We start from the raw sequence: 27,954 nt of genomic DNA on the forward strand, positions 1-27,954 counted from the left end.
GGGACGTCGTACCAGCTCAACGTTGTGCGCTTATTCCAAACGGTTCGCCGACCGGGAGACAGTGTCCCTGACACTGTCCGGTGTTTTGGCTAAAGACCACAAGTTGTCAATTACCCTTCTCTTGACATCACGTCGGGGTCACCAAGAAATTGTTAGGTTACGGATTTTAGTTATTGATCTGACTCCAAATTGCGATCAACACTTAACACATAAATTGCTATGTCCTAATCCACACACTGGCGCACCTAACAATTTTGCGATTTCGTTCTGTCAAAGAGAAGACCAGTAGATCAATCAGACCAAATTTACCAATTGTTTATTCCTGACAAAGCGCACTAATACAGGCCTGGGTCCCGGGTCCCTCACACTAAAACTCGTGCGTTTTTGTGACCACCAAAAGACGACACATTCTTCCGGGTTGCCCAGTTTTAAAGAAACACAATATGAATATTAGGGCGGCTCGGTGGCGCACTGGGTAGCACGTCCGCCTCACAGTTAGGAGGGTGCGGGTTCGATTCCACCTCCGGCCCTCCCTGTGTGGAGTTTGCATGTTCTCCTCGGGCCCGCGTGGGTTTTCTCCGGGCACTCCGGTTTCCTCCCACATTCCAAAAACATGCTTGGTAGGCTGATTGAAGACTCCAAATTGTCCCTAGGTGTGAGTGTGAGTGCGATTGGTTGTCTGTCTCTGTGTGCCCTGCGATTGGCTGGCAACCAGTTCAGGGTGTCCCCCGCCTACTGCCCGATGATGGCTGGGATAGGCTCCAGCACGCCCGCGACCCCCGTGGGGACTAAGCGGTTCAGAAAATGGATGGATGGATGGATGGAATATGAATATTAAAGCATGCAAAATATTGTGAGATGATTGGTCGATGGCCATCTCCTCCCCATGTCGGTGTTATCGCTGAGGTCAGGTGGTTGGATTTCCCCGCGAAGCCCGGCCACATGGACGTGCTGTTGTTCTCGTTTCTCAACGACCTTGAGGTGTTCTCGTCCGGTACTCCCTGTCTGGGCCTATCCACAACACTTCAACGAAAACAAGTTCATGCAGTTTGCCTGCACATTCTTCGCCACCCACCAATCCACACGAGCACTCCAATACTAAATATTAATATGATTATAAGTTTAACACAAACTTAAAATATATTTGCAAACTCCCGAAAGCACATTTCCCTTTAACCCATATACTCGTTCGCGAACGGGAAGTCGGGAAAGTCAGGATTCGTTCCCTCACTGATCCGTTCTCGCGATGAACCCGAAATGCAAATCACTCACTGATTCGTTCACTCACAGATTCGTTCGTTGGTGTACGGGAAATGCAATTCACGACTCGTTTGTGAACAGGAAGCTATGTCATTTTCTTCTTCGTTTTGTTTTACGGTGAGGTGGCACCAGCTTCAATGCACACCTACTGGTTGAAGTCATATGAACTGAAAGAAGAACGAATCACTTTAGGAAATGATTCGTTCACTCTCGTTCACTGAAAAGAGTTGTTCTTTTGAACGAATCGTTCACTCAAGAGCCAACACTAGAGCTGGGCACGAGTCGAACCTTTGGCGAGTTTTGTTAGCAAAATATTCAACATTTTCACAAGGAAATGTGATCTGCAATTCGGTGATACTGACTCTGTTTTAGAACAGCCTAAACGGATTTCGGTACAAGCTTGATTGTTGCCGTTTTTGGACTCATCTGACAAAGCTCATGTAGCTGCTAAGCTACCAGGCAGCTGACCGTAGGTTGACAGTATTTATGGAATCAATGCAACATAGTGTTTTGAAATACTATTAATTATCATTATTAATGCATTGCACTGGGAAACGGATGCAGTCGCACTCCCAAATTCGCATTAGAATCACGTCAATGTCTCACTTAATGCTTTTTATTTAAACTCATTATTTTTAAACTCGAGGAATAGTTGCAAAAGCAAGGTAACGTGTTTCAAAAATTTGACGCAAAAATTGGAAAAACCTCAAAACCCCACTGCTTTGTTGTCGTCGGTGACATTGCGATCAACGTCAGAAGGCTTCAGCCAATCAATGTCAAGCATGATCACCTTCATCCTGATGGTGAACCGCCAGGGTCAGACCCGACTCTGCAGGTACTACCAGCCCGTCAACATGAGTTGCAGGACGGCGCTGGAGGCCAACGTCGTCCGTGCCTGCCTAAGCCGCAATAGAGACCAGGTGAGCGCTTGCTGTGCATCACGTGCACTCGGCTTAGCAATAACCCCGGTGGTGTAAATATTCATAATTTTTTGCAGAGGATAGAGAATATACATCCGGGAGTACTATACAATAGAAATGCAATACAAAAACTACAGGAAAAAACGACAACAAACTGTTGCTATCACGTGATCAGCGGCGGAACTACACCAAAAATAAACAAGCTGCAAAACAAAATTAGAGATAGCTAGCTACTTTATTGATCCCGGGGGGGAATTCAAGAGCCATCAGCAAAATACAGAAACACACAAATTAAGTACTAACTGTACCCCCCAAAATAAATAAAATAAATCTACAAACAGGAACCCACAATGGAATTTGTGTATGTTGGCAGCTGCACAGATTTTCTACCTTAAAAAAAAGAACAAAACAGCCCTTATGTAGTAATTGTGAGATTAGTGAATGTGTTCCCAACAGTCCCCAGTTCACTTCCTTTCCTTGCCAAATCAGTCTGTCATTCCCAGTGTTCCTTTGTGGAGTACCAAGACTTGAAAGTGGTTTTCCGGCAGTACGCTGCCCTCTACATCGCCATGGGCATCACCGAGGATGAGGTGGGTCGCCTTCAGCTCCACGCCTCACCTGTGACTCGTCCTCACGCGCGGTAGCTGAGCTTAGCGTGAGGACTGATGATTTTCTTGCTCCCGCAGAACGAGTTGTCCATCTATGAGCTAGTACAGAACTTTGTGGAGGTTCTCGACAAATACTTCAGCCACGTGGTGAGTTGGTAAAGATGTCAGTCACATCCGTAGTTTACCACTTCCATGTTTTTTTCTTTTTTGTACCTTTGAAGAGCGAACTGGACGTATCCTTTCAAGTCACGTGACCTCAAACTAGTGCGTAAAAATGTGCAAAAAAATAATATGGGTGTTCCTTGAGTCGCTGGTGTCGCAGATTATGTTCAACCTCGACCGCGTTCACATCATCCTGGACGAGATGATCCAGAACGGACGTGTCGTGGAGACCAGTAAGAGCAACGTCCTCGGCCTACTCAATGCCCTGGACAAGATGGCCGACGGCTGATGCCAAAAGGAGATAAACTGGAATTTTTAATTTTTTTTTTCACCAACACGTCAGCTGCTACGCTTTTGGTCGTAATAACAAAGGATGGTTCTTTGTCATTTAATTGCTGTTATGGTCAATCACACTTAAAGTGCTCAAATGTAAAGTGGTGCAAAGTAAAAAAAAAAAAAAAAAAATGAAAAGATTCAAAAGATTCTTTTTACCTTGCAAACATTTTAATGATCCTTTTTTTATGGAGCAAACACATTTTTGAAAATATTTGTTTAGCTCAAACTGCAACTTGAGTTAAATAAATGTTTATAATATACAAAGAAAATACAGGATTTTTTTTTCTGTTTACCCTTCGCACACAGACAAAAAGAATGAACAAATGACCAGTGTTTGTGTCTCTGGAAAGAACCACCACGCACGCACAAAGCAATCAAAGGCTAAAAACAAAAGCCCAAAAAAATCAAAATGTGGTCGCAAAACAGGGAAAGACAGGACACGCACATCCACACACATAGCGGGTGGGTGAGAATGGCTGTGGGGAGACCGACCCCACCACCACCAACCCACCAGGTCATCAGTTGAGGTGGAAGCCCTTCTCCATGGTGGCAGCCAGCAGACGTTCCCTCATGATATCCTCGGATGAGTACTCGGGCAACTTCAGGTAGTGAACGCACGTGTTAACCGACGGGTAGCTCGAGTCCGTCGCGTCCACCTGAGGGCAAAGGTCAAAAAGTTGCAGTCTCATGGAGCAGCCTTGTGGACGGAGACTTTGGGCGCTTACCTTTCTGACGATGGTGAGGCGTGGGTGCAGGTTGGCCAGGCCTCCAGGAGGCAGCGTGGAGCAGCCAGTGGTGAACTGCAGGAAGGCTTTCCTCTCGTCCGACGACATTCCGCACAGGACGCGCACGAAGCGCAGGAAGCCCGCGCTGAGTGTGGCAAAAACAAAGGGGAACATTTTCACGACCCACCCACCCGAGGACGGGCAAGTTGTTGGGACCTGTCTCTGGTGTAGCCCAGCTTTGGCTCAGTGTAGTTGATGATGTCATCAGAAGTCCACGAAGGCGACTGGTTGCCACACAGGATCATCTGAACTTCTTTGTGGCTGAATGAGCTCAACTTCTCCATCCGGAAAACGCAGTTGAAACCCTCTGATGGCAAGGCACCACAGCACCGGCAAATCACTAACTAGCTGGCTAACTAACCAAGTAACCAGCTAAATGGTGTGTTTGTAATTAAGCACTCAAACGACTACTCACGTAGCTGAAAAACCCCCACTAAGAAACAAAATCACAAATTCATTATCTAGTCTTCAGGGAGTTGGCAACCCTAGTGCGTCATTTTTTTAAGGGCAATGAACATTCAGGAACAAAGCAAAAAGCCATCCGGATGTGTTTGTATGGTGTCTCTCTTTTCCACATGTAACAAGGGGGAAAAGCGCATCGACAAGAGAAACGAGCGGTTTCCTCAAATAGGCATGTGGCCCATCCCTTCACATTGTGCTAACCTTTGACGTCCCTTCCTAAAAAGCAGCTAATTACCGGTGACAGCCAGCATTAGCGTTCAGAGAAACCAACTTTTCTAATCCACTCTAAACCGTTGGTCCAACCAAGTAAGTATAAAATAAACAACTAATTAGCTAACAAAAAACACAACTTACTTTAACTACTTCATTTCTGACAACTAAATTCCTTGTGGAAGTTAGTACATACACAAGCATGTGCGTACCTCTGAAGGCCTCCATCTGTTTCTGTATGCCCATGTGCATGCAGAAGTCAAACATTAACTCCACGTAGTCCTCAGCGTTCTCCACGGTCACCATCTACACACACCCACACGGGTGTTAGCCAGATGCAGCGCGTTTGCACGTAAAACAGGCATGCTTACCTCGTCGTCTCCGTTGGGTTTGAGGTCCACAGCCGAGAAGCCGTGAACTTTGGAAGATGGACAGAACTGGAAGTTCAACCTGCGTGGGAGGAGACACGCGAGTAAGGCCACCGTTTTGCCTTACAAAAGTCAGCTAGCTTAACGTTGACGCGCAATGGAAAACGCCACTGACAGGCTAACAAAATTAGCATCAATGGAGACACGCGAGTGAGTCCACCATTTTTGCCTTACAAAAGTCAGCTAGCTTAACACTGATGCACAATGGAAAACGCCACTGACGGGCTAACAAAACTAGCGTCAATGAAGAGACGTGAGTAAGGCCACCGTTTTGATTTACAAACGTCAGCTAGCTTAACGCTGATGCGCAATGGAAAACGCCACTGACAGGCTAACAAAACTAGCGTCAATGCCACAGTGGTGACCTGTTCAGCAACAAATATTAAAAAGAGAGCCAAACACTACATGGAAACACAAAATAATATTCACAGCCATGTATTGTTTATCCTCCGAGGATAAATGCAAATTTTAAGGCAGCAGCTACAGCTTACACTTACTGAGCATCGGATGAACGTGTGTGTTTGTGTGCACATTTGTGTGTTTGTGACAGTTGGGGTCTCAAGTCACCCGAGGTCTTCAATGCCGAGCGAGGGTCCAGAGCCCAGGGGGTTCCGAAGCGTCAGATCCTGCAGTCGCGTGTTCTTCTCGTCCTCGGACAGAATTTTACAGGTCAGGATCTGCCGCCTTTTCACCGCCAAATCCTTGACCTCCTTCAGAAAGCTGGCCCTGTGATTGGTCGACGAGAGAATGCGCTTATTTTGGCCTCATGTGGCAACACCACCCCCTCAATTGCTAATCCAATCTACGTCATGGAAACCAAATTTTAAGCAAGATTTTTGAATCAAACAATGTCTATATGATGAACTACAGTATGTACCATGTGACGCAAACAGTAGTTTAAAACAAACTAAAAGTCACCCATACTGCAGTACTTGTGTGTGCCTTTAAGGGGCATGACCTGGTTGGTGACAGCACAACAGCAACAATAAGCAAGTGCAGCGGCTGGAGGCGCGCGCGAGGACACCTGTGCGGGTTGACCAGCTGGAAGTCGTCCCAAGTGAGGATGCCGTGGTACCAGGCGGGGGGTTTGGGCTTGGGCGGGTCCATGATGAACTCTGACTTGGAGTCGTCGTCGAAGCTCCCCACCAAGAAGGTCTCCCGCCTCTCCTCGGTGGACGCCTCAGAGTGCACGTCGGACGGCGGCGAGCGCTCCAGGTCGGCGGTGCCCTGCGACGAGTAGAGCAGCTTGCTCATGTTGGATTTGATGTCGCCCATGCAGAGCAGCTTGAAGAAGGGTTGCGAGATGGGCAGATCCACCAGCCGGTTGTCCTGGATGCACTTGGCCAGGAAGACGCCCAGGAAGCGAAAGAGCTTGCTGATGCGCTCCAGCTCCTCGCTGTCCTGTGGGAACGGCGCAGGGAAGAGGCCACAGGAACGCTGCACGTAGTAGCCTGGAGGCTTAAGGCCACCACCCAGGTCCACCTGTCACACAGAGGGACGTTAGCTTAGCGTTAGCGTGGCAACATTGTAAAACTGCACCAGTGAGTGAGCGTGCGTGTGAAAATGGTGAGAGCTCGTTAGTGAGTGTGAGACCCAATAAGAGAGACAAAAAAATAAGTCCATGGCGACCTGTCTGGATTCATCGTCGGGGAAGTCGTCGTCACACAACCAAATTCCCAAGGAGGTGGTCTGGAATTCCGCCGCCACCAAAGCGTAAAACTCCAAAGTGGGTCCCAGACCAGTGCCCTCCTCTCCTTGAAACTCCACCTGGACGAGACACGTGTGTCAAATACAGAACGCAGGCAGGCAGGCGAGCAGCGAGCGCTCACCTCTAACACGGACTTCCTGTCAGCGTGAATTTGCATAACGGCCTCGGCCCACTCCATCATGGTGTCACCTCGGGGCACTTTGACGCGCTCATGCTTGAGACGGCCCACCCGAAAGTCACCGGGGTCATCCCGGCGGACGGCAGTGGATGCCCGCGACCGCTCCATGGTGGCCTCACGGCGGTTCTGCAGCCACACGATGGCCCTGCAGTACATGCACGCGAGACAAGACATTGACACACTCCTGGCTCCTCCCGTCACAATTCTCCGATAACTCTGATCTGGAATTGCCGAATGGGTCTCGAGCAGTGAGCGTGGGTCTCACCTGGAGGCTCCAAAGGCAGTGCAGGTGAAGAAGAGCTGTCTGGTCTCGAAGGGGATGAGGAAAGGACACTTGGAGGTGAGGCGCTCGCACCAGTCAGGCAGCGCGCCACTGGCCAGCGCCAAAGGCTCCTCGATCTGCTGCAGGATCTTGGTGGTGATTTTCTTGCTGGTGAACTCCTCTGGCGAGGCGTTGAACTGCAGCTCGTCCGCGTCTGCGCACAGGCAGTCGTTCAGGTGAGGTCACGCTGAGGCTAATGTGGAATGATTGGCCCCCTTCCCATGTTTGGGTTGGGCAGCTAACTTGCATACGTAAACCAATGGCATTCACCGGCATCAACTTCCACAGTCATTCAATAGCAGGCACCGAATCCTAAAGGGTGAGCCAAAAATGCCAATGATAAAGTTGCGTGCCAACCTTCTTGCAGCGTGCGGGCATTGGAGGTGCCGTCTCCCCCGATGATGTAGAGGATGCGCAGCAGCTGCAGGACATCTTCCACGCTGCAGGCGCTGTGCGCTGAGCCCGCCTTGGCCTGAGCCACCTCCCCGCCACGGGCCAAGATGTCGCCGCCGCGCTCGCTTGGCGAGGTGCCGGGACTCGGGCCACCACTGCGGCCCACGCTGTGCTCACACAAGTCCTGAAGGCAACCAGCGCATGGTTACGGTGAGGGCGCGACTTGGCGCATATTTATGCTTTGCGTATTGTGCTCCGTTGGAACCAAATATTGTGCCATTTAGACGTGCCGCCTCCGCCAAATACAAATCAAATATTCACGGGTGCTTTGCATTTTTATTGGTCTCAGCGTGTGGCAATAGTTACCGTCTTGTCGCTTTCCTTTTCCTTGTCTGCGTCTTTCAGCTCTCTGTACATGATCCTGAGGCAAGGACAAAAGCGTCAAGACACGTGCACGCCGCTGCCGGAAGCTCGTGGTATGCTCTCACGTGTAAGTTGGCTCCCAAATGCGCCGCAGCTTGTCTGTCTTGACGGCGCCGTTGCACGAGAGCTGCAGCAGCCGCTGCACGTAGAAAAAGATGGTGGACTTGTAGTCGGACAGAAGAAGTTCCACCTCCCGTGTTGCGCCCAGACCCGCCACCTGCGAGAGAGAGAGCGAGAGAGAAAGTGCGAGCTTAGAAAGTGCTGATAAGCAGGGATAAGCCTGCTCATCAGCGTCAGAGGCGTGCCACAAAGAGCTACCTTGAGAGTGAGGGCCAGGTGTGGGGACGGAGGGCACTCCACCTCCTCCTGCACCTCTGAGCAAGGAGTCCCTGAAAGCCACGACCATGAGAGAACGTTAAGAGAGAGCGGAGCAGACATTATTGGCTTTGGGTGAAAACAAAGACGGCCTAGGGGTGGGATCTTTGCTTACCCGGTGGGGGGATCTCCAGGTCGGTGGTCTGCTGTACGTTGGTCCTTCCGGGCCGAGGGTCGAAGGCCGGGACCAAAGCCGAGAACTGCCTCTTGAGGACAAAGTCGTCGTCCCACGTCCTTCTGCGACCACCTTTGGTCTCGTATTCCTCCTCCTCCTGCGGAAGGGCGGCAGAGCGCGCTCACTGCCCGTTTGCTGGATCTCTTCGTAGGTGCTGCCGAACGAGCGGGTGGGTGCGGCGGCCACTTTGTTGGCATACCAGGACCTCCTCATACTCCTGATCCTCTTGATTATCGTCCTCGTTCTCGTCGTCATCGTCATCGGGCTCTGGCAGGTCCTCCTCGTCTTCCAGCTCGGCCAGTAGTGTGTTTGCGCGGCAGCTGTCCAGGAAGTCTGCACGAGAAGCCGCACTCAATCAAAAAAACTCCCAATGAGGGGAGTTTGGCAAGAGCCAAACAGAACCCAACCATTATTAGGAATTCTACTCAAATCCCCTAAGGCAGGGGTCTCAAAGTCAGTCCTCGGGGCCGCATTCCTACATGTTTTCCAAGTTTCCCTCGTTAAACACACCTGATTCAATTATCAGGCTGCTGCAGAACGTGAGGATGAACTGATCATTTGAAACAGGTGTATTTAACAAGGGAAACTTGGAAAATATGTAGGAATGCGGCCCCGAGGACTGGACTTTGAGACCCCTGCCCTAAGGTATTGCCTACGGAAACGGGGCCCAACAATTAGAATAGAATCCAAATTTCAAACAGCGAAGGCTACAATAATGACGACAGTGAGCGAGCTAATGCGGCTAGCTTACCCCAACATCGACTACGTGAGGAAACTCGGCCGACAATTAGCCGGACTGCTGCGACTTAAGGATGACGCGACCCTCGCTAAAAATGCGCAAACTGACCATAGAGCGAGAACTCAGCCTCCTGCCCTGTGTCGCTCTCGCTGGATGTGGAGGTGAGGCTGGCGGTCAAGGTGTTGCTGAGCATCTGTCCCACCGACAGACCAGTGGTCGCCGTGGCGACATTGTTGCTGCTGGTGACGATGGACGTGGACATGGTGACGGTGGAGGTGGTGCCTGTGGTGGTGAGGTTGGGGAAGCTCTGGGCGCCCATGAGGGGAGATGCTGGCAAGGCACACGGCGGCAAGGATGGTTCATATTTCAACAAGCGAGCCCTCGCAGGTCGAGTCGTTTGGATCCCGGCAACTTACTTGCCGCGCTCATGACATTGCGGCCCAGCGTGTTGGTGTTGTTGTCGCTGCTGCTGCGGCTCAGGTTCATGTTGTTGGTGGCGTTGGTGCGGGACATGTTGGGCGCACGGCGCACAAACGACTCCATGAGGCTGGCCTCGCGTGACGACAGATTGGGCACGCTGGCGCTGGAGCTCATAGGGGCACCGGCCGCCAGCAACGAGCTGACCGAGAGGCGGGCATTGGCGGCAGAGCACAAAGGCCTCTGGGGAGGCGCGTCCTTGCTTGGGGACTCTGAGACAGAGCTTACGTCCGGCGAGCTCACGCTGACCAGGCCCATGGAGATGGCTGCCGCCGGGTCGGATGGGTCTTTGGTGCCGTCGGCACCCTCCGCGGCCGAGGGCAGTACCACGACGGCTTCCTGCCGCCGGCCCTCGGAGCCGGCCCCGCCTATGGCGCCACTGCCCTCCCCGCAGCCCGGGAAAGGCCCATCGGTCCGCTTGTCCGGCCGCCCTCCAAGGGAGGAGCTCAGGCTGATGTCTGAGGAGGAGGCCACACTGCACACGGAGCTGTTGCTGCCCTTGCGGCTGGAAGAGCCGGCTCCGCTTAGCGCTGAGGCCCCGCCCTTGTCTGGACAGTTATTTTTCACCAGACTGCTCCACGAGGACGGCGTGGACGCGGAGTTGCCGCCGCCGGCTGCCGGGGTCAGGGAGGGTCCCAGCGCGCCAAAGGCGGGGCCTGAAACAGCGGATGAGACAGGTTTGGGTGACGGTGCTGAGGCAGCCGACTCGGGGTCGTACCCCGGAGCAAGCTTGAGGTCAAACTTCCCTTCGGCGCCCATACGGTAAGAGTTTGAGCCGCCGGCATCCCAGGTTACATCAATCCAGCCTGGATGGACAGAGACATAGGAGGACACGCACGCATGGATGTCAGAGAACCGGCAGAGAAGGCCAGAGTGAAAGAGAGAGAGGGAGGGAGCGAGCTACAGACTGAACGAAAAAGAAGGAACGAGAGAAAAAGAGAACGAGGCGCATACGACCAACAAATAGCACCGGACCACAGCGCCGGCCCGTTAAGGCCACCAACATAGACGACTGCGTGTATGCGGGGGTCTGATTAAACCCGTTTGCATTCGTAACATCCAATGTGACCAACTGACCTGGAAAAATTACGCAAAGCGATTTTCGATCAGAGAGCCGCAACAAGTCCTGTTCATTTGTAAACTGGTGCCTTGAGATACTTGCAGCCCAACTTTACCAACAGACAAGCCATCCAGTCGTTGCCGCCCCCTTGACTTGCAAAATGAGCCCTTTTGTGCCGCTTCCAGTCGAAGCTGAATGTCTTCATGCTAACACACGACGCACATATAGGCTGACGAGCGGCACCAACTGTGCATTCAACGGCGACATACGAGAATGGGTCTATATTCCTCAACTGTGACTGGTAAAAAAGAAGTGCGATACAAACGTTTGGAGATTTTTACCCGTATCTCAAAGCAGCAATGTAATCTTATTTCATCCCCGTTGACAAAAACCAGCTCCTCGTATGTTGTACATCCAATGTTTATCTTTTTTAAGACTGGACTAAAATGGACATATACTAGAACCGATTTCAACATTCAGCTTGTGATATAAAATTAACTCAAGACGGCAGGGCTACGTTCTTCAACAACCGAGCCACAAAGTCAAGGGCAAAATGATACCATGCGCATGCGCCGCCAACAAGAGTCGTCTCAAATGAGGCGTTGCCACCCACGGTGAAGCTTTGCCACAGCCGGGCGCGCGTCTATGGGTGCAGCCTTAAACAAACAGGCGGCTCGAGCGCCATTGTGGTCCGGTGACGGGGAGCACATGAACAAACAGCAGAAGACATTTGAGATCATCATCCTTCACGGCAACAAACTGAGCAAGGGGAGGAGCCTCGGGAAGACGAGCAGAGCAGGTGCATAATTGGCTTGCGTTACAACCGTGTGGCCCCGGCAGCCAATAGATTTTTTTCTCTTTTGGGTGCGCGACAAAGCTTCATCTGCGCCAGCTGTTCTTACCATTGTGGGCCTCTCCGGTGACGGTGCCCTCGCCGGCCGGGTTTCCGTCTTGGTCACGCCACTTCCAGTCGATGCCGCGCACCACCCGCGCGCCCGGCACGATGTACTTCATCACTTGAGAGCGGAAGAGGCGGCGCTGGCGCCGCAGGTTGGCCTCGGCCTCCTTCACGGCTTTGCCTGCGGGGGTCAGCAGTAAAGTGTCGCGCGTCGCCATCGTAAGCCTCAATGGAGTCGCACTTGCGGCCATGCTGAGGTGCTCACCTAGTTGGTCCTCGCAAACGGCAGTGACTGTGCCGTAGAGTTCCAGGCCCGACAAAGACAAGTAGTGCGTCTGGGCGCTGGCGTTCTTGCCCATCTGCTTAATGCGGATGTGCCTCCAGCCCTGCTTATCGTCTTTGGACGGGTCCAGAGGCCAAGTGGCTGTCGACCTGAACACGCAAATTGGTCACGGAAGCATCTTGCGTGGCCGCTGTCACGTGCCAAAAAAGCTTACCCCGGCTCGTTGAGGCTGCAGTCGTCCACGTGGGTGTATAGCGTGCTCCAGTTCTGACCGTCTTTGGACACCTGGAAGACCCAGCTCCTCAACGCCGAGCGCCCATAACCCCTGAACCGGGACAAAGAATGAGCAGATGACAGCAGCGTGACGGCAAAAAGGCTTCTTTCCTATCGACCTTACAGGGAGGCATGCGTAGAACTTGCAGGGACAAACAAAAATAACTAAACTGCAGAACAGCAAACTGTGGAAGAATGCGAATACGTCACCAAGGCCAGCTGAAGCCCATTCCGATTGGCCAGGGCGTCTTTGTTTGGCTCGCGTACCTGGCGTGTCTCAAGGTGTAAGCCGAGGGGATGAGCCAGAGGCCGAGGTCGACGGCGAACCAGGCGTTCTTGTCGTCGTTGGTGTGGCAGTTGAGGGCGGAGCCGTCCCGACTGAGGATATCTTCGAGACGGCCATAAGGCAGGTTGCGCCCTTCCGACGACGTCACCACCACCAGCCCGTAGGCGGCGGGGTTGACCCACTCGTAGGCCGTCCTGCGGAGCAACTGATCCGTTGACGGCTGGCGTCATGGCCAACGGCGAATGTAAGCGGCCACGACTTACTTAGCGTTGGTTCCGACCCAATAGATGACGCCGTTCTCGTCAAAGTCGTGCTGATGCCTGAAGGCAAAGCTCTGGCCTTCCCGCAGCTTCCTGACGAAGACGAAGGAGGAGCGCTCAAAGTCGTACCACTGCTTGGCCACCTGTGCTCACGCCGAGGGAGAGCCAGAAATGAGAATCCGGCAGGGTGGCGCCCAGCACCGGGTCGACTGCGGGCTGACCATCTTGAGCAAGTATTGCTCCAGAGACTCCACGGTGGCCAGCGGTTCCATCTTGAGCATGCGGCCTGTCCGATCGATCAGGGCCGTCTCGCCCGGCGCTCGCTCCAGGCGGAAGCGTAGGCGTCTGGTCAGGCTCTGAGAAGGCGACGCGGAGGGTGGCCAACGTGACTGTAACAACCGACTGTGGAACCGTTGAGAGTGCGTGACCCACCTGCAGGTTGTAGGCAGAGCCGGGAGTGTCATACAGGTGCAGCGGCAGCCGCTCGATGGACTCCAGGACAGCAATCAGCTTACGGATTAAGGCGACGGCTGGCCGGCTGCGCGTAAACACAGACGCATTCTTCATAGTGACTTTTGCTCACACAAACGTTGCTTTGTTATGGGAGGTCCGGCCCATCACATCGTTACCTTTCGTCGTCTTCGTTCTCGCTGAAGGCCGCCTTGAAGACGTTGATCCTCTCCATTAAAGGCTTCCGATCGGGTTTCGGGTCCACGTCAACACTCTGAACAAAGTAGCGCCGTCGATTGTGTGTGAGTGTTTGTGTAACCTGATGACCGTGAGCAACAGCGCGGCTCAGCTTGCGCAACAGTGTTTGCGTGAGACTAAGTCTACGGAAAATTTTGTGTTATCCGAATCCCCCAATAATGAGTACCTGGATTGAGGTTGCCTGGCCTAAGTGCTTATGTTCAGGCAGGCAACGGTCAAGCCGAACGCGGCAACACCCACGTGTTACTGTTGGAGCCAACGCCGACTTCAAAACAAAGGCAACGTATCCAAAGAAAGGAACAGCCATGCCTCAGCACGCTTTTTCCTTCAGGCAGCGCGTCGTCACATCTCTTCGACTTGTGACCACAATCGTGGCATATTTCTTAGCACAAATATTTATCTATATCATGATTACCTGATGAAAAGCAAACACTTGTATTTCTGCTTCTTCTTTACCTGAGCAAAATTGTCAATATAATTTTTATAATCCACATACCTGCTCATTCAACACAAGTTTGAGTGGGATAGCTAATTGTCGGATGGCGGCAGTGTGTGTGTGTGTGTGTGTGGGGGGGGGGGGGCGTGTGTGTGTGTATGTGTGTGCGTGCGTGCGTGTGTGTGTGTGTGCACAAGTGCGCCAAAGAGTGCCTTTGTGCCTGCGTGACTGACGTTGAGCACGATGAAGAGGGCCTGCACCAGGCCGCTGCTGCACATCTCATAGGGTGAAATAGTGTTCTCGTCTTTGAGCACCACAATCAGGTTCTCCAGGGCCGTCTTCATCAGGTCCCTCCACGTGTTCTCACCTTCAACGCACTGACATGGAACGCAGGCATGCACAATGACAAAGGTTATTGTCAGTGGCATCGGGGCGCTGACAAGGCGTGACGCTGAGTACCTGTCTGTTGGTGTGCAGCTCCCAGGAGGACTCCAGCTGCGTGGAGATGTTTCGGAGGGTGACCACAACGCCCCTGGGCATGCTCTCCACCGCCTTGAAGTGGTCGTCATACAGCTCCCTCGCCATGCTCTTCACTTTCTGCTTGGTCTTTTCCAGCTTGGACTTGAGCTTGCGACCCCGTTTGCCCGTCCAACCCGTCACAAACTCTGAACCTGCACAAAACAGCAGAGCAGCCGGTGTTGGAGCTCCCTCAGCTTGATGCACATTGTTGCCTCATCCTCCGAAATGAAGACAAGAGCCTTCTCACCTAGCGAGGTCTCGGCGGTGAAGGAGTGTTTGGTTCCCCGGTTGGACTCGAACACAAAGCCGGGCAGGTCCTCCTTCAAGATGGTGGCCTGCTGGCCGTCCGAGTTGTGAATGGCGATCTCGCCGTCCTTCAGGCACATCAGTGACCAGTTGCCCACCGTCAGTTTGGTGGGACCCAGACCGGACAGGACTGGCTGGCTGGACGTGACGGGCTTCACTTGACTCCTGGCACGCTGAAGCTTCTCCAGGAACTCGCTGCGAGACTCTTTGGAAAAAAAAAAGGAGGTCAAATCACTCAAGCGGCTTTTGTTCTTGTACGGCTGGTTTTGGCATTACCAGAGCTGTCGGAGCCGCCCTCGGGGCTGCCGCTGGAGTACATGGTGGCCAGCTTGCCGTCAAGGATGAAGCGGAACCAGCCATTGGAGCCATTGGACAGCTCTAGGGCGGCGGCGTCCGACCAGATGTAAAGGCAGTCCCGGCCCCTGATGATGGACCAGTCCCGCCAGTGGTAAGGCTTTCCTTGAAGGATCTCCCGGGCATCCTCCTGGGCTTCCTCCTCCTGTGCGCACACACTTATGGGTCAAAGTCTTCCGCTGTCCGTCACCCTTCCTCACTCCCTCGACGCACCTTCTCAGCTTTGACCTCATCCTCGTTCTCGTCGTCTGACGTGGGTCCGGCCAGAGTGGACACCTTGTTGATGACGCCCAGTCGGGCCAGCTGGTCCAGAAAAACATCTCCCCCTTTGTCCACCAGGTCTCGGATGATCTGCAGCGCCAGCAGGTGTCCATCGTCGTCATCCTGGGTCGGGGGAGAAAGGCGTTCGTTTCATTGGGGCCCGCTCCATGCATATAGCAAGACGGCGTTACCTCCTGGTCCAGCACGGTGGCGCTGATCTCCACCAGAACAGTGGGCAGGTTGTGGCCCGCCTCGCCGTCGCAGACTTCCTTCAGCAGCAACTCGCTGCTGTAGTGGACCATCTTTCGGATCAGGGCCAGGCTGGCTTTCCTGATACAAACAAACACTTGAGGGAGTAAGTCACTGGAAAAAGTATGTCTAGTGAGCCAATCAGGTGAGCAATTTCACCTGATGGAAGGCAGCATGGTCTGCTGGAAGGTTTGTGCAAAAACAGGCAACAGTCTCTTCAGGTATACTGGCGCCATTTCGGGGTCTCCTTTCGGCTCGCCTCCTTCGTCCTCCTCCTTGCTGAAGTCTTTCTTCTTCTTGTCGTCACTCTTGTTTACCGGACACATCCAGTCACCTGACGCACACGCAAACACGCACCCGTCAGGTCGGGAAAATGCTATGGCGGTTCTTTTCTCGCCACGTGTGAGACTGACCCGGAGACTGCAGTATGGCCACGACCTCGCTGTGGCCTCGCTCCCTGGCCTTATCCAGGGGGGTCTTTCCATCCTCATCCCTCAGGTCAGGATTGGCGCCGTGACGAAGCAGAGTCTGCGTACAAGTGCACGAACACATGCACGCACCATTTAGACCAGGCGCTGTTGAGCGGCGCCTTCCACAGCGTCGGCTTGCTACCTTAGCCACTTGCGGCCGCCCAAAACAGGCAGCGTAGTGCAGCGAAGACGACCTCTGTCCTCGGTTGACATCTGCACCACGCTCACACAGGAACTCCACCTGTTGGCGAGCAAAAGTGGTGGGATCAATAGCAGGCACGTTTGCGCAGAGCTTTGTGGCTCCTTTACCATTTCCTGCGTGCCGAAGGCAGACGCCCAGTTGAGGAGGGTCTGACCCACGTCGTCCATGAAGTTCACCTCGAAGGCTGCCAACAGTTTAAAATCTCATTTCAGTCGCACCAATGCCGCCCTTTTATGGAGCCTATCAAATGCCCAGATTTGTGACAAAAGCGCCTCGACTTCTGTGTGTGCCGCCATGAGACGGTGCTCGGGCACCTTCTTGCAAGAACATTGCCGATTTAACTTAAAAAGCCCTGGCGAGTCTGTACAGCCACGCCGTCCTCGGCCGGCGCCCTCACCTCCCGTGTCGATGGCGTCAATGAGCGCGTCCGTGTCTTTGCTGCGAATACAGTCGATGAGCTGCCGGTGGGATCGTTCTCCCGAGCTGTCCAGGCGCCGCAGGCAGGGGATGCGGCTGGAGGACCCCACCGCGGACTTGGGAAGCGCCTTGCGGCCCTCAAACAGGAGCACTAGCAGCAGGTCCACCAGGCGCATGGTGTCCAGCACGCAACGCTCATCCCCGCCCAGTGCGCACTCAATGGAGTTGAGCAGCGCGGAGCGTAGCAGGTCCTGTTGGCGTCAAAACACTGCAGTGAGCCTCGAGCTGAACTGAGCCTCATCGAGTTTGAGGAGGAGGGCATGTGCTGAGGGACAGGAGAGCCGGCCAGCGGTCGGCAGAGGTAATCCCATGAGCTGGAGCAGCACGAGGACGTACGTGCGTGACGAGCGGCGAGCCTCGGCACAGCGTGGACAGCAGGCTGACGATGGTGGACACCTGGTTGCTGAGCTTGGAGTCGGGGGTGGAGGGGGCGGCGCCAGCCGATGGGCGGCCAGGCTTGCAGGCGGAGGAGGGGCCCGGCGCGGCGCCACCACCCGCTGCTGCCATGCGCGACAGGAGCTCCTCCGTCAGACCGTGCTTGGCCAGTGGGGCCGGATCCACGCCACGACGTGTGAAGCGGTCGGCCAGTGAGGCAAAACAGCGCAGGGCGCCGTCCGACACCTGAGCGCAAGCAGACAATTCAATCAAGCCGGCCTTCCCGGAAAACCAATACAATCTGCCTGAGCAACTGCAGTCGCTTGGAATTGTGTCGAGCAGACGGGGCAGACCTGGTGGTCTTCGTGCTTGAGGAGGCTGGACAGAGACTCCACGCAGGTCTCCAGGGAAGCGTCCTGGGGCTCCATCTTGCCACAGAGGCGCGACACCACCGCCATGGCTGAGTGCAGCGTGTCTTTGTGCACCAGGTGGCCGCTGTCGCGAATGAAGCTCAGCACACAGTTCAGGCCGCCCGCCTCAAACACGGCACCAGATTCCCTGGTGCAAATCAACTCCAGGACCTACAACAACAAGTCCACTCCATTGACTGGATCAGCTTGGGAGGCTCCATATGCAACACAGCACTCAGTCAATCTTTTAGCAACAGTACAACACAAAGTGCAACTCGCGCTACTAAACACTCCCAATCGCCTTTAATCTAGCTCACTCCATTATATGTTGGAGCCCGGCTACTGGGGGGGGGGGGTTAGATCTGCAAGTATGTGGGGCCTTAGTCAAACCTAAACAAAAACTTGATTTTATTCTCTTCCAAACAAGTAAATGGCGAGAAGGCCCGTATGTTAGCCTTCGGCGCCCCGCCTCACCTTGACGCACTGCTCGGCCAGATCCCTGCTGGTCCTGTTGTTGAGCTCCACCACCACCAGGCGGTTGCACAAGGATTTAATGGCGCCGTCCACACCAACGATCCTGCGCGTGCACTCAGCAGACACATCCAGGTAGTATGTGATGGCCCGGGCCGTCACCTCCAGAACGTTGTCGGGGGCACTCTCGTCCAGGAAGATCTTGCACAGCGCCGGTAGGAAGGTCCGTGGGGGGCACCTGGACAAAGGCCGGCATGCATCCTTGAGCAATGAGAACCCTAACCCCTCCCCGGCCCCCCCACTCACGTTTCGAAGCATCGGTCCACATTGTCAGACATGAGCAGCAGCATGCAGAGCTGCTCGAGCGCAATAAGCTGCATGTCGCGCTCATCGCCCTGACCCATCTGGAGCCACTCCAGCAGGGTGTCGGGGTCCACGTCTGCCATCGCACCTCACCGCTGAAATGTCAAAACATACGGCTTTGCGCAAAAATCAACAAACTAGCCACTTTAAGAAACAACAAAATAGGGCAAGCATAATGTAGCACACACGCTGGGGCTCTTGACCACGCAACACAAAACAAACAAAGAAGAAAGAAAAGGTGAGCTACCTACCCACCCACCTGGATGGCTCTAGGCCAATCAGTGCTCGCGCTGCTCGGGCTGTTTGGGATTCATCCAAGCCAGCAGGAAGCGGGAAGCGGGAAGCGGGAAGCTGCTCTCGCAGGGAATTTTGGGACATCAAGCGCACGGCCTGGCATACACACGCAAATGTTCCATCAAAGATGTTGGTCTCTGAAAGTTGTCACTGCCTTTTACTCTGGCAAGTAAATGGCCAGTGGGGAATGTTAATTTCCGATGCAATGCATTGTGGGGGAGGGGGTGGTCATGGAAGGGCATGCTGGGAGATTTGGATGGCGGCTTTAGTTTAAGTCCGGAAGAGCTGCAGCAACGAATCAGATTTGCTTCTTATGAGCACCGCATGCTGCCGGTAGGCGCTGATGACCCTTTTCTCTTCTCTTCTTTTTGTTTCCCCCCCCCCAATTTACTATTCAACTTTGAACTGAAAATATGCCTCTAAAAACACCAGCACCCCAGAAACCATGACAAATCATGCATTTCCGCGAAGAATTGGTTATTGTTATAGAAAGATTATCTCTCCCTCTCTCTCTTGTGATTTAAACATTACATATAATGGAAAATCCACTATTTTTTGCTTTTAAATTATTTTTTATGTGTATTTAGGGTCTCCAAGAGTGTAGAAAGGTGTAACACAGTAATCCCTCGTTTATCACGAATAATTGGTTCCAAAAACTAGCCGCAATAAGTGAAATCCGTGAAGTGCGGTCACCAACAAGAAGTATAACGAGTTAGCGGAAAGATGCTAATTCGTGATCGCGCTAACACGCGAAAACTGACTTCTAAAGGAATGTAAACGAACATTTGGAGCAATACTACATTGTCCTAAAGGTTAAACACGTTTCCTCAATTTATAGGTTTTATTTTGACTTTTAAATGTTTTTTTAATTTGGAAAAAAAAAATCCGCGATGTAGTGAAGCCGCGATAAACGAACCGTGAAGTAGCGAGGGATCACTGTATATCCCTCCAGGTGCAGCAGAGATACTTTTATGATCTGTTTGAGGGGCTATTTTTTTACTCTGTTCAGTTTTCTCCGTTTTCTATTATGTATTTTTATCTATTACATCACATCCGTTGGGGCTAGACAAACCAAACAAGGTAATGAGTGTTTGGCAAACGTAAATCCGAGTCATAAACATGGCAGGTTCGCGAATCCGCCATCTTTATTACTCTCAGAGACTTTTGTAGTCCAAACAACCTAAGGAAGCCGAAGTGGAGAGATCAAAATGTTCCGTTGTTGGATGTATCAATCCACACAAATCATTGCAATATCCCTAAACATCAGAAGCTCAAAGAAGTGCCTGGTCAAATTTAATTTTTCAAGCAGTGATTCGCGAATCCGCCATGTTTAAAACGAATCCGCCTTGTTTATAACTCGGTGAGGCTTTTGTAGTTCAAACAACTCAAGGATGCCGAAGTGGAGAGATCAAAATATTCCGTTGTTGGATGCATCAATCAAACCAAATCATTGCACAACATCAGAATCTCAAAGAAGTGCCTGATCAAATTTCATTTTTCAAGCAGTGTTCCCACGTCTGTGGGCAAAGTCCTGCTTGTTAAGGAGTGTTTCAGAAATATTTTGTCAGTATAGAGAAGGATTTGTCGAAAGACTTCATTTCATTGATGGTTCAGTTCCTTCAATCTATGGCAGGGGTCACCAACCTTTCTTAAACCGAGAACTACTTCCTGGGCAAAGGGCTACCAGTTTGACACACACTTCTGAAACAGCCAATTTGCTCAATTTGGCTTTCACTATGTGTTATTATTGTCATTTCCAGTTCACATGTAAGTGTGATTTTAACAAGAATAACAAAAATACAGTCAAACCTTGGTTTTTGACCACAATCCGTTCCAGAAGGCGGTTCGAGAAGCGAATCGGTCGAATTCCGAATCTATTTTTCCCATTACAAATACAGTGGAGCTTCGGTTTTCGACCACAATCCGTTCCAGAAGGCTGTTCGAGAAGTGAATCGTTCGAATTCCGAATCATATTTTCCTATTATAAAATAATGCAATAAAAATTAATCCGTTCCAAGCAAAAAAAAAAACACGTTTTTTAAGCATTTGTTAATTTGCGCATTTTTGTCCGATCGCGCAACTGCAGCGCAGCGCCGACCGCGCAACCGTAGTGCGTCGCCGACCACGCAACTGTCACGGTTGGGTGGAGCATGGAGCAGGACGACCAAGTGCAGCTTGGACCAGGGCTTATTGGCGGAACTCGAAATACAGACTCGGTAAACTGACGTGACTTAACAAAACAAAATGACTTCCCAATGAAAACATTCTTGACACCGACAGGAACCAAAAGGACATGAAGACGACACGACAGCAACCAAAACCAATGATCCGACAGGGACTGAGGGGGAGACAGGACTTTTATACACGACAGGTAACGAGAGGCAGGTGGGAACAATCACACTGATCATGGGCACACAGGAGGGGAGGGGCGAGCACACAGACAGAAACCAAGACAACAGACACATAGTGGAGCAGTTGGGGACGAGACGTGACAGAACCCCCCCCACAAGGGACGGCTCCTGACGTCCCAAAAAAAAAAAACTAGGGGAACCGAACCGCACTCGGGCGGCGACTTGGGGAACAGAACCGCACTCGGGCGGCGACTTGGGGAACCGAACCGCACCGCACTCGGGCGGCGACTTGGGGAACCGAACCGCACCGCACTCGGGCGGCGACTTCGGGGACAGAACCGCACTCGGGCGGCGACTGCGGGTACAGAACCGCACTCGGGCGGCGACTTCGGGGACAGAACCGCACTCGGGCGGCGACTTGAGGTACAGAACCGCACTCGGGCGGCGACTTCGGGGACAGAACCACACTTGGGCGCCGACTTCGGGGACAGAACCGCACTCGGGCGGCGACTTCGGGGACAGAACCGCACTCGGGCGCCGACTTCGGGGACAGAACCGCACTCGGGCGGCGACTTCGGGGACAGAACCGCACTCGGGCGGCGACTGCGGGGACAGAACCGCACTCGGGCGGCGACTTCGGGGACAGAACCACACTCGGGCGGCGACTGCGGGGACAGAACCGCACTCGGGCGGCGACTTCGGGGACAGAACCGCACTCGGGCGGCGACTTCGGGGAACAGAACCGCGCTCGGGCGGCGACTTGGGGAACCGAACCGCACTCGGGCGGCGACTTGGAAGTCTGTGCCGCGATCGGCGGCAACTCAGGAAGTCCGTACGGCAATTGGCGGCGACTCCGGAAGTCTGTACCGCGATCGGCGGCCACTCACAAAGTCTGTACCGTGATCGGCGGCATTCGGAAGGCGGGGCTGTGCGCGGCGGCAAGAGCCATCACGCGCCGCAGCAGTGGGAGTGGAGCCAGGGACGATCGCGGGTCCGACGCAGCTGGCTTGGAATCTGGCGACGCCCGCAGGTCCTGCAACGCTGGGATGGAGCCCGGTGGTGGCCGCGAGTCCGATGGCGCCGGGGGGCACTCCGATAGCGGCCGCGGGTCCGGCGTCGCGGCAGCGAAGTCCGACGACGGTCGCAGAGGCGATGGTGCCGGGAGGAACTCCGATGGCGGCCGCGGGTCCGGCGTCGCGGGAGCGAAGTCCGACGACGGTCGCGGAGCTGATGGCGCCGGGGGGGAATTCCGATGGCGGCCGTGACTCCGGCGTCGCTGGAGCAAGATCCGATGGCGGCTGCAAGCCCATGGCGCTGGAACATGCTCGGATGTGGATCGGGCGTCGCAGCGGGAGCTGGTGGTGAAGGGTGGTCCAAGCGCTGGTCGTTTTGGTGGTCGGATCATTCTGTCACAGTCGGGTGTAGCATGGAGCAGGACGACCAAGTGCAGCTTGGACCAGGGTTTATTGAAGCAACTCAAAATACAGACTCGGTAAACTGACATGACTTAAACAATAACTTGACTGACTGACCGGGACGTGGAACAAGAAGACAGCAGGACATGACGGCATCAAGACAGCACGACAACCCCGAACGACAGCAACCAAAACCAATGATCCGACAGGGACTGAGGGGGAGACAGGACTTTTATACACGACAGGTAACGAGAGGCAGGTGGGAACAATCACACTGATCATGGGCACACAGGAGGGGAGGGGCGAGCATACAGACAGAAACCAAGACAACAGACACAGTGGAGCAGTTGGGGACGAGACGTGACAGCAACTGCACCGCGCTGGTCGCATTATTGTGGCAGAGCCGTCGCTGAAATTTAGAAAATATTTTTAAAGTGCTAATGTACTTTCCAAAATTTAAGTGGACTTCAGTGCGCAGGGAGCTTAATATGGTCCGATCGTGCAACCGCAGCGCGTCGGGCACTCACTGTCGCATTGCTTTAGGAGCATCTTTGTGTTTTAGGATGGCTTTACTGCTCCCACTTGCTTCCTTTGGAGGCATGATTAGAGTTGATGCAATCCTCAGTGTAACAAGAATGTAATAACGAACGGAGTCAGTTGGCATGCGGGTCCTCTCGGCTCATCTCGCGAGGTTCGACAACCGAATTTCGTCCGACATCCGAAGCAAAAAAAAAAATCTCAAATTTTTTGTTCGAATACCGATTTGTTCGAGAACCGGAACGTTCAAAATCCAAGGCTCCACTGTAATGGAAAAAAATTAATCCGTTTCAAGACAACAAAAAACGCCTTTTTAAAGCATTTTTTCATTTGCGCATATTTGTCCGATCGCATAACTGCAGCGCACCGCCGAACGCGCAACTGTAGCGCGCCGCCCACCGCGCAACTGCACCGCACTGGTCGCATTATTGTCACAGAGCCGTCGCTGCAATTTAGAAAATATTTTTAAAGTCCTGATGTACTTTCCAAAATTTAAGTGGACCTAAGTGCGCAGGGAGCTTAATTTTGTCCTATCGCGCAACTGCAGCGCACCGCCGAATGCGCAACAGTAGCGTGTCGCTGACCGCGCAACTGTTCCGCGCTGGTTGCATTATTGTGACAGAGCCATCGCTAAAATTTAGAAAATATTTTTAAAGTCCTGATGTACTTTCCAAAATTTAAGTGGACTTCAATGCGCAGGGAGCTTAATTTGGTCCGATCGCGCAACTGCACTGTCGCATTGCTTTAAGAGCGTCTTTGTGTTTTAGGATGGCTTTACTGCTCCCACTTGCTTTCTTTTGAGGCATGATTAGGGGTTAATACAATCCTCAAAGTAACGAAAATACAATAACAACGGAGTCAGTCGGCATCCGGTCCGCGCAGTCGGGTTTTCTCGGGTCCTCCCGGCTCATCATGCGAGGTTCGACCTCCGAATTTTGTTCAACAACAGAAGCAAAAAAGTCTCGATTTTTTTGTTCGAATTCCCATTATTTCGAGAACCAGGACGTTCAAAAACCAAGGTTTGACTGTAAAATAAATAGATGCAGCTCACTGACAAGTGCCGTTATTTGAGCTAATTTTAGAACAGTTCTGCGGGCGACACATGCGGTCCTCACGGGCGACCTGGTGCCCGCGGGCACCGTGTTGGTGACCCCTGTTCTATGGAAATGACGCACAGTAAAGCGGTAAGCTTGAGATGACACAAAAATAATAAACTAATAAACTGTATTTCACTTTAATAATATTGAGTGTCTATGCACTGGTTTTCATAGCATTAGTATATACATATATGTGTGTTTGGTGAAATTATTTACTGTAAACCTCTGCCGTTTACAAGCTTCTACCCAGCGAAAGCTTATCCACGGCTTTGGAAAAGATATGAAGAAAACTCCCCTCATATATCCCGAGTCGGTCCGGCAGACACCAAAGCAGTAGTGTTTGGTTGTAACCATGATATGTAGGTCCGTTAATGTTATTTCTGATAGAAAAATAGCGAGTTGGTCCTTTGTGCTCCAGCCGTTCACTACCTGTGCGGCTCTTGTGTTTGTCCAACCACGGCGCATGCGCAATTCGCTGTTCTAAAAATAGTAACTCTGGGGTAATTGTGACAAGCCATATTGCATCGAAGGTGCTGTTTTATTCTTGGGGAACACAATAATATGTTAACTGCAGTGCTTGTTTACAAGACGTGTTCATAAACATTGTGAGGGGATTTATTACATGTTACGTGTTATGTAGTATGTATGGACAAGTCTTCTTCCGTTGACATCTATTAATCAATCAAAGAGTTTGCAGCGCAAGTAATCACTACCTCGGCTAAAAAAAACTACAAATATGTCGACTGGAAAGGGAGAGGCACATCTTGCGGCATGTGGGGTGTGAAGCATCTCATTTGCACTTAAAGAGACTGCACCAGAATGGCTTGCTCTGAGCTGCACCTCAGAACAAGTAGAAAAGAGGGACCTGTATTGCGATCAAAACAAGGAATTCATACAAAAGCATTGCTGTTCCACTTTATATAGACCACAACTGAATGAGTAAAACGTAAAACAGTAGAATTTATTACCGTGATATGTGGGCTTTAACAGTTTTGCTCATATTCCAACATGTGCGGTACATGTTGCTTTACAGCAGGGGTGTCCAAGTCCAGTCCTCGAGGGCCGCATTCCTCCATGTTTTCCAAGTTTCCCTCGTTAAACACACCTGATTCAATGATCAGGCTCCTGCACAGGTGTGTTTAACGAGGGAAACTTGGAAAACATGTAGGAATGCGGCCCTCGAGGACTCGACTTGAACACCCGTTTTACAGCTTCGCAGCAGCTTCCATGGTCTCCGGTCGGGACACTTTTAAAATCAAGTCAAGCGACTCGATGACATTTTGCTTGCGTACTTTGCTATTTAAGATCGCCGGCCCAGATTAATTTTGGACAAGACTATTGGGACAAGTCCACTCTTAACACACCTCAGACAGAAAGATCAGTTCAGAGGTCACTATCATGCGTTGTCCTTGATCGAAACGGAGACTTGTCCAAAACCACGAGGCGAAATTTGGGAGTTGAGTCCCAGTTCCCTACAAAGAGTGACCTTGACACAGCTCTCCGGTGTTATAACCACAAATCGGTTATCACTTTCTAAGTTTAGCGTAGGGTGACCAGACGTCCTCTTTTTCCCGGACATGTTCTACTTTTGAGACCTAAAAAAATCTCCGGGGGGAATTTCAAAATCGTCCGGGATTTTATTGGACTGCCTCAAACATAATACATGTACAGTACATTGTCAATAGAATTGCCACTCCGTTCCATTTCACTCAATTCCAGGTTTTTCAGTATCGTTCGCAAATAAGTCACGCCCTTCTCCTCAAATCTAGTCACTCTGCTATGAAGTAGGATGGGCTGGCCAGTCTACACCGAGTGTCTACAAGCAGTGCCGAAACAAAAATACACGTGTACGGAGGAGTTGAATAAAAGATTTCCGGTGCTTTCACCAGGGTCGTGATGCTTATGGAGCCGAGTGCTTGACATGCAAGGCAGGCACTTATGTGTTTGTGGCAAATAAAGGTGCCAACGCACCCCTCAAGAGGAGGACTTTTTTTTTTCCTTCAAATGGTGCACCGATGGCTCTATTTCTTTAGTCTTTTTTTTAACTTAGTGTACCACTATAAAACTAAAAAATGTTAGTGTACACATTTTTGTTAGTGTAAACATGTTTTTGTTGGTATATATGTTGTTTTGTTTGTAAATATGTTTTTGTTATTGTCCATATCTTGTTTTGTGTTATTCAGGCCAATAAATACAATTGCTTATATTGACACAAACGACCCCACAAATAATAGTCAAAAATAATGACCCCCACCCCCTAAAAAAAAAAAAAAAAAAAGGTGTCTTCTTTTTCAGAAACCCAAATCTGGTCACCCGAGTTTAGCGACATCTGCGATGACATCAGGTTTTTAAAAATGCAGGAAGCACAAAATTGGGAAAAGTTAGATCGGTGAAAACGGTTCCAGCTAAGATCTCAGAACGTGCTGCAGTTTTTTTAAAAGACGACACGAAAACCATACTTGTCGCACCGGGATGCTCTTGGGCTGATCTGCGTACTACGCTCAACCCAGTCGAGGTTCTCAGCTCATAACGAGGTCGAGAAAGCACCGGGACAACTTGCGCAAGCGACCTGCTCGAATCAACATGATGAGACGATGATATTGTGTTGCACAGAAAGCACGCAAATTCTGGGGCCGCACAAACCGAGATAGCTGTCCTGTTGTGCTGGCACATTTTCATTTTATCGTGTGGGCGCCTCGCCGCTTCCATCACACTTGACTAGTGGTCACAAACGCGCTCCAGCAAGCGTACATGTTGCTTTAGCATGTTACCATCTCAGACTGCTGGGCCGCTAGCGTCAACCAACAACATTCCGTCATAATCGCACTTGTCAAGCCACTTGACTAAACCGCGAGTACTCGAAAAAACCCAAAACAACTGACGAGGACAAGTGCACATGTTTTATAAGTTTTCCCACGCACATTAGAGGGGCGAATTGCATTGAGTTAGCCGATTAGCTCGTGGCAAGCTTCGCGCTAGCTTATCCGGGGACTAAGCAGACTTAACAATTGGTGACATGTTCACATAAAGTTGTCATATTGGCGTGTTAAATCCAAGCACGTGTTTTACCAAACCTGCAGCCACCGACAACGAGTGCGACTGTGACGAGTTAAGCTTGGGGTTAGTCGGGGTGACCGCGGACAAAAACACGGGCGGCCTCGGACTCATGCCTCGGGTCTCGAGTTCCAAGAGAGCCGGCAGGCCGCGATGCAGCCGCCGAATAGCAGACACGAGCCGGCCCGAACACTCACCCTGGCTTTTCTTGACGTGTGCGCGCGTGCGTGTGCGTGTGTGCACGTTGGGAGGGGGATAGTCGCTCCTTACCGCGGGGAAGGAGAAAAGTATCACCGACACCCGTGGATTGCGTCCGTTTCCAGCGAGGTGCTTCAAGGAGGTCAGAGTGGACCGAGCGGACGGCAGCCCGGAAAACAACACACAAATTCACGCACGCTAACACATGCGCACACAACACACACGAACAGTGGCAAGAAATGGAGTGGAGCGGTGCCCACGGGCCGTGCGACGTTCAAGTACTGTTTGTCCACTGGGAAATATTATACATGCTGACGACCGTCATGTTCTTTCAATTGTCATGGCCTGGTTTAATATTTGCGCGGCGGTATGTAGACATTTAACAA

The 27,954-nt window shown here is 51.9% G+C and overlaps 2 protein-coding genes across 4 annotated transcripts; one reads left to right on the forward strand and one right to left on the reverse strand.

Moving 5' to 3' along the window:
• The first annotated feature begins 1,487 nt into the window (after window positions 1-1,487).
• ap4s1 (adaptor related protein complex 4 subunit sigma 1) lies at window positions 1,488-3,724 on the forward strand. 2 transcript variants are annotated; one of them, XM_049740282.2, is made up of 6 exons: window positions 1,488-1,729; window positions 2,076-2,180; window positions 2,684-2,770; window positions 2,867-2,935; window positions 3,010-3,021; window positions 3,111-3,724. In XM_049740282.2, exons 2-6 carry the CDS (start codon window positions 2,115-2,117, stop codon window positions 3,237-3,239), a joined length of 363 nt encoding a protein of 120 aa, XP_049596239.1. In that variant the 5' UTR covers window positions 1,488-1,729; window positions 2,076-2,114; the 3' UTR covers window positions 3,240-3,724. The 2 variants fall into 2 exon arrangements, with proteins under 2 accessions (XP_049596239.1, XP_049596238.1); XM_049740281.2 differs by having other exon boundaries at window positions 1,489-2,180.
• On the reverse strand, window positions 3,433-27,817 carry hectd1 (HECT domain containing 1). 2 transcript variants are annotated; one of them, XM_049740207.2, is made up of 43 exons: window positions 27,641-27,817; window positions 18,874-19,012; window positions 18,566-18,717; window positions 18,263-18,497; window positions 17,732-17,959; window positions 17,340-17,624; window positions 16,924-17,194; window positions 16,634-16,710; window positions 16,467-16,565; window positions 16,268-16,382; window positions 16,014-16,188; window positions 15,797-15,935; window positions 15,558-15,728; window positions 15,267-15,489; window positions 14,932-15,195; window positions 14,625-14,836; window positions 14,399-14,542; window positions 13,651-13,745; window positions 13,454-13,559; window positions 13,243-13,377; window positions 13,025-13,164; window positions 12,743-12,955; window positions 12,417-12,527; window positions 12,185-12,351; window positions 11,924-12,100; window positions 9,901-10,767; window positions 9,593-9,814; window positions 8,945-9,078; window positions 8,686-8,842; window positions 8,514-8,584; window positions 8,261-8,334; window positions 8,139-8,193; window positions 7,737-7,956; window positions 7,323-7,533; window positions 7,001-7,202; window positions 6,801-6,938; window positions 6,196-6,653; window positions 5,739-5,897; window positions 5,115-5,193; window positions 4,956-5,049; window positions 4,228-4,378; window positions 4,012-4,156; window positions 3,433-3,942 (listed from the first exon to the last, which is right to left on the reverse strand). In XM_049740207.2, the coding sequence occupies exons 3-43, from the start codon at window positions 18,703-18,705 to the stop codon at window positions 3,805-3,807; spliced, it is 7,497 nt and encodes a 2,498-aa protein (XP_049596164.1). In that variant the 5' UTR covers window positions 18,706-18,717; window positions 18,874-19,012; window positions 27,641-27,817; the 3' UTR covers window positions 3,433-3,804. The 2 variants fall into 2 exon arrangements, with proteins under 2 accessions (XP_049596164.1, XP_049596163.1); XM_049740206.2 differs by having other exon boundaries at window positions 8,261-8,412; window positions 27,641-27,816.
• Between the last annotated feature and the right edge of the window lie 137 nt (window positions 27,818-27,954).

This window comes from Syngnathus scovelli, chromosome 14 (genome assembly GCF_024217435.2).
Source record: "Syngnathus scovelli strain Florida chromosome 14, RoL_Ssco_1.2, whole genome shotgun sequence".
NCBI lineage: Eukaryota > Metazoa > Chordata > Actinopteri > Syngnathiformes > Syngnathidae > Syngnathus > Syngnathus scovelli.

Coding starts and splice junctions, on each gene's coding strand:
- hectd1 (XM_049740206.2), bottom strand. CDS start 18,705: ATGGCAGACGTGGACCCCGACACCCTGCTGGAGTGGCTCCAGATGGGT. Junction 16,711..16,923: donor TGACGCCATCGACACGGGAG/GTGAGGGCGCCG, acceptor AACTGTTGGCAG/CCTTCGAGGTGAACTTCATG. Junction 16,566..16,633: donor CCTTCGGCACGCAGGAAATG/GTAAAGGAGCCA, acceptor GCTCGCCAACAG/GTGGAGTTCCTGTGTGAGCG.
- ap4s1 (XM_049740281.2), top strand. CDS start 2,034: ATGTCAAGCATGATCACCTTCATCCTGATGGTGAACCGCCAGGGTCAG. Junction 2,181..2,683: donor TAAGCCGCAATAGAGACCAG/GTGAGCGCTTGC, acceptor TGTCATTCCCAG/TGTTCCTTTGTGGAGTACCA. Junction 2,771..2,866: donor TGGGCATCACCGAGGATGAG/GTGGGTCGCCTT, acceptor TTGCTCCCGCAG/AACGAGTTGTCCATCTATGA.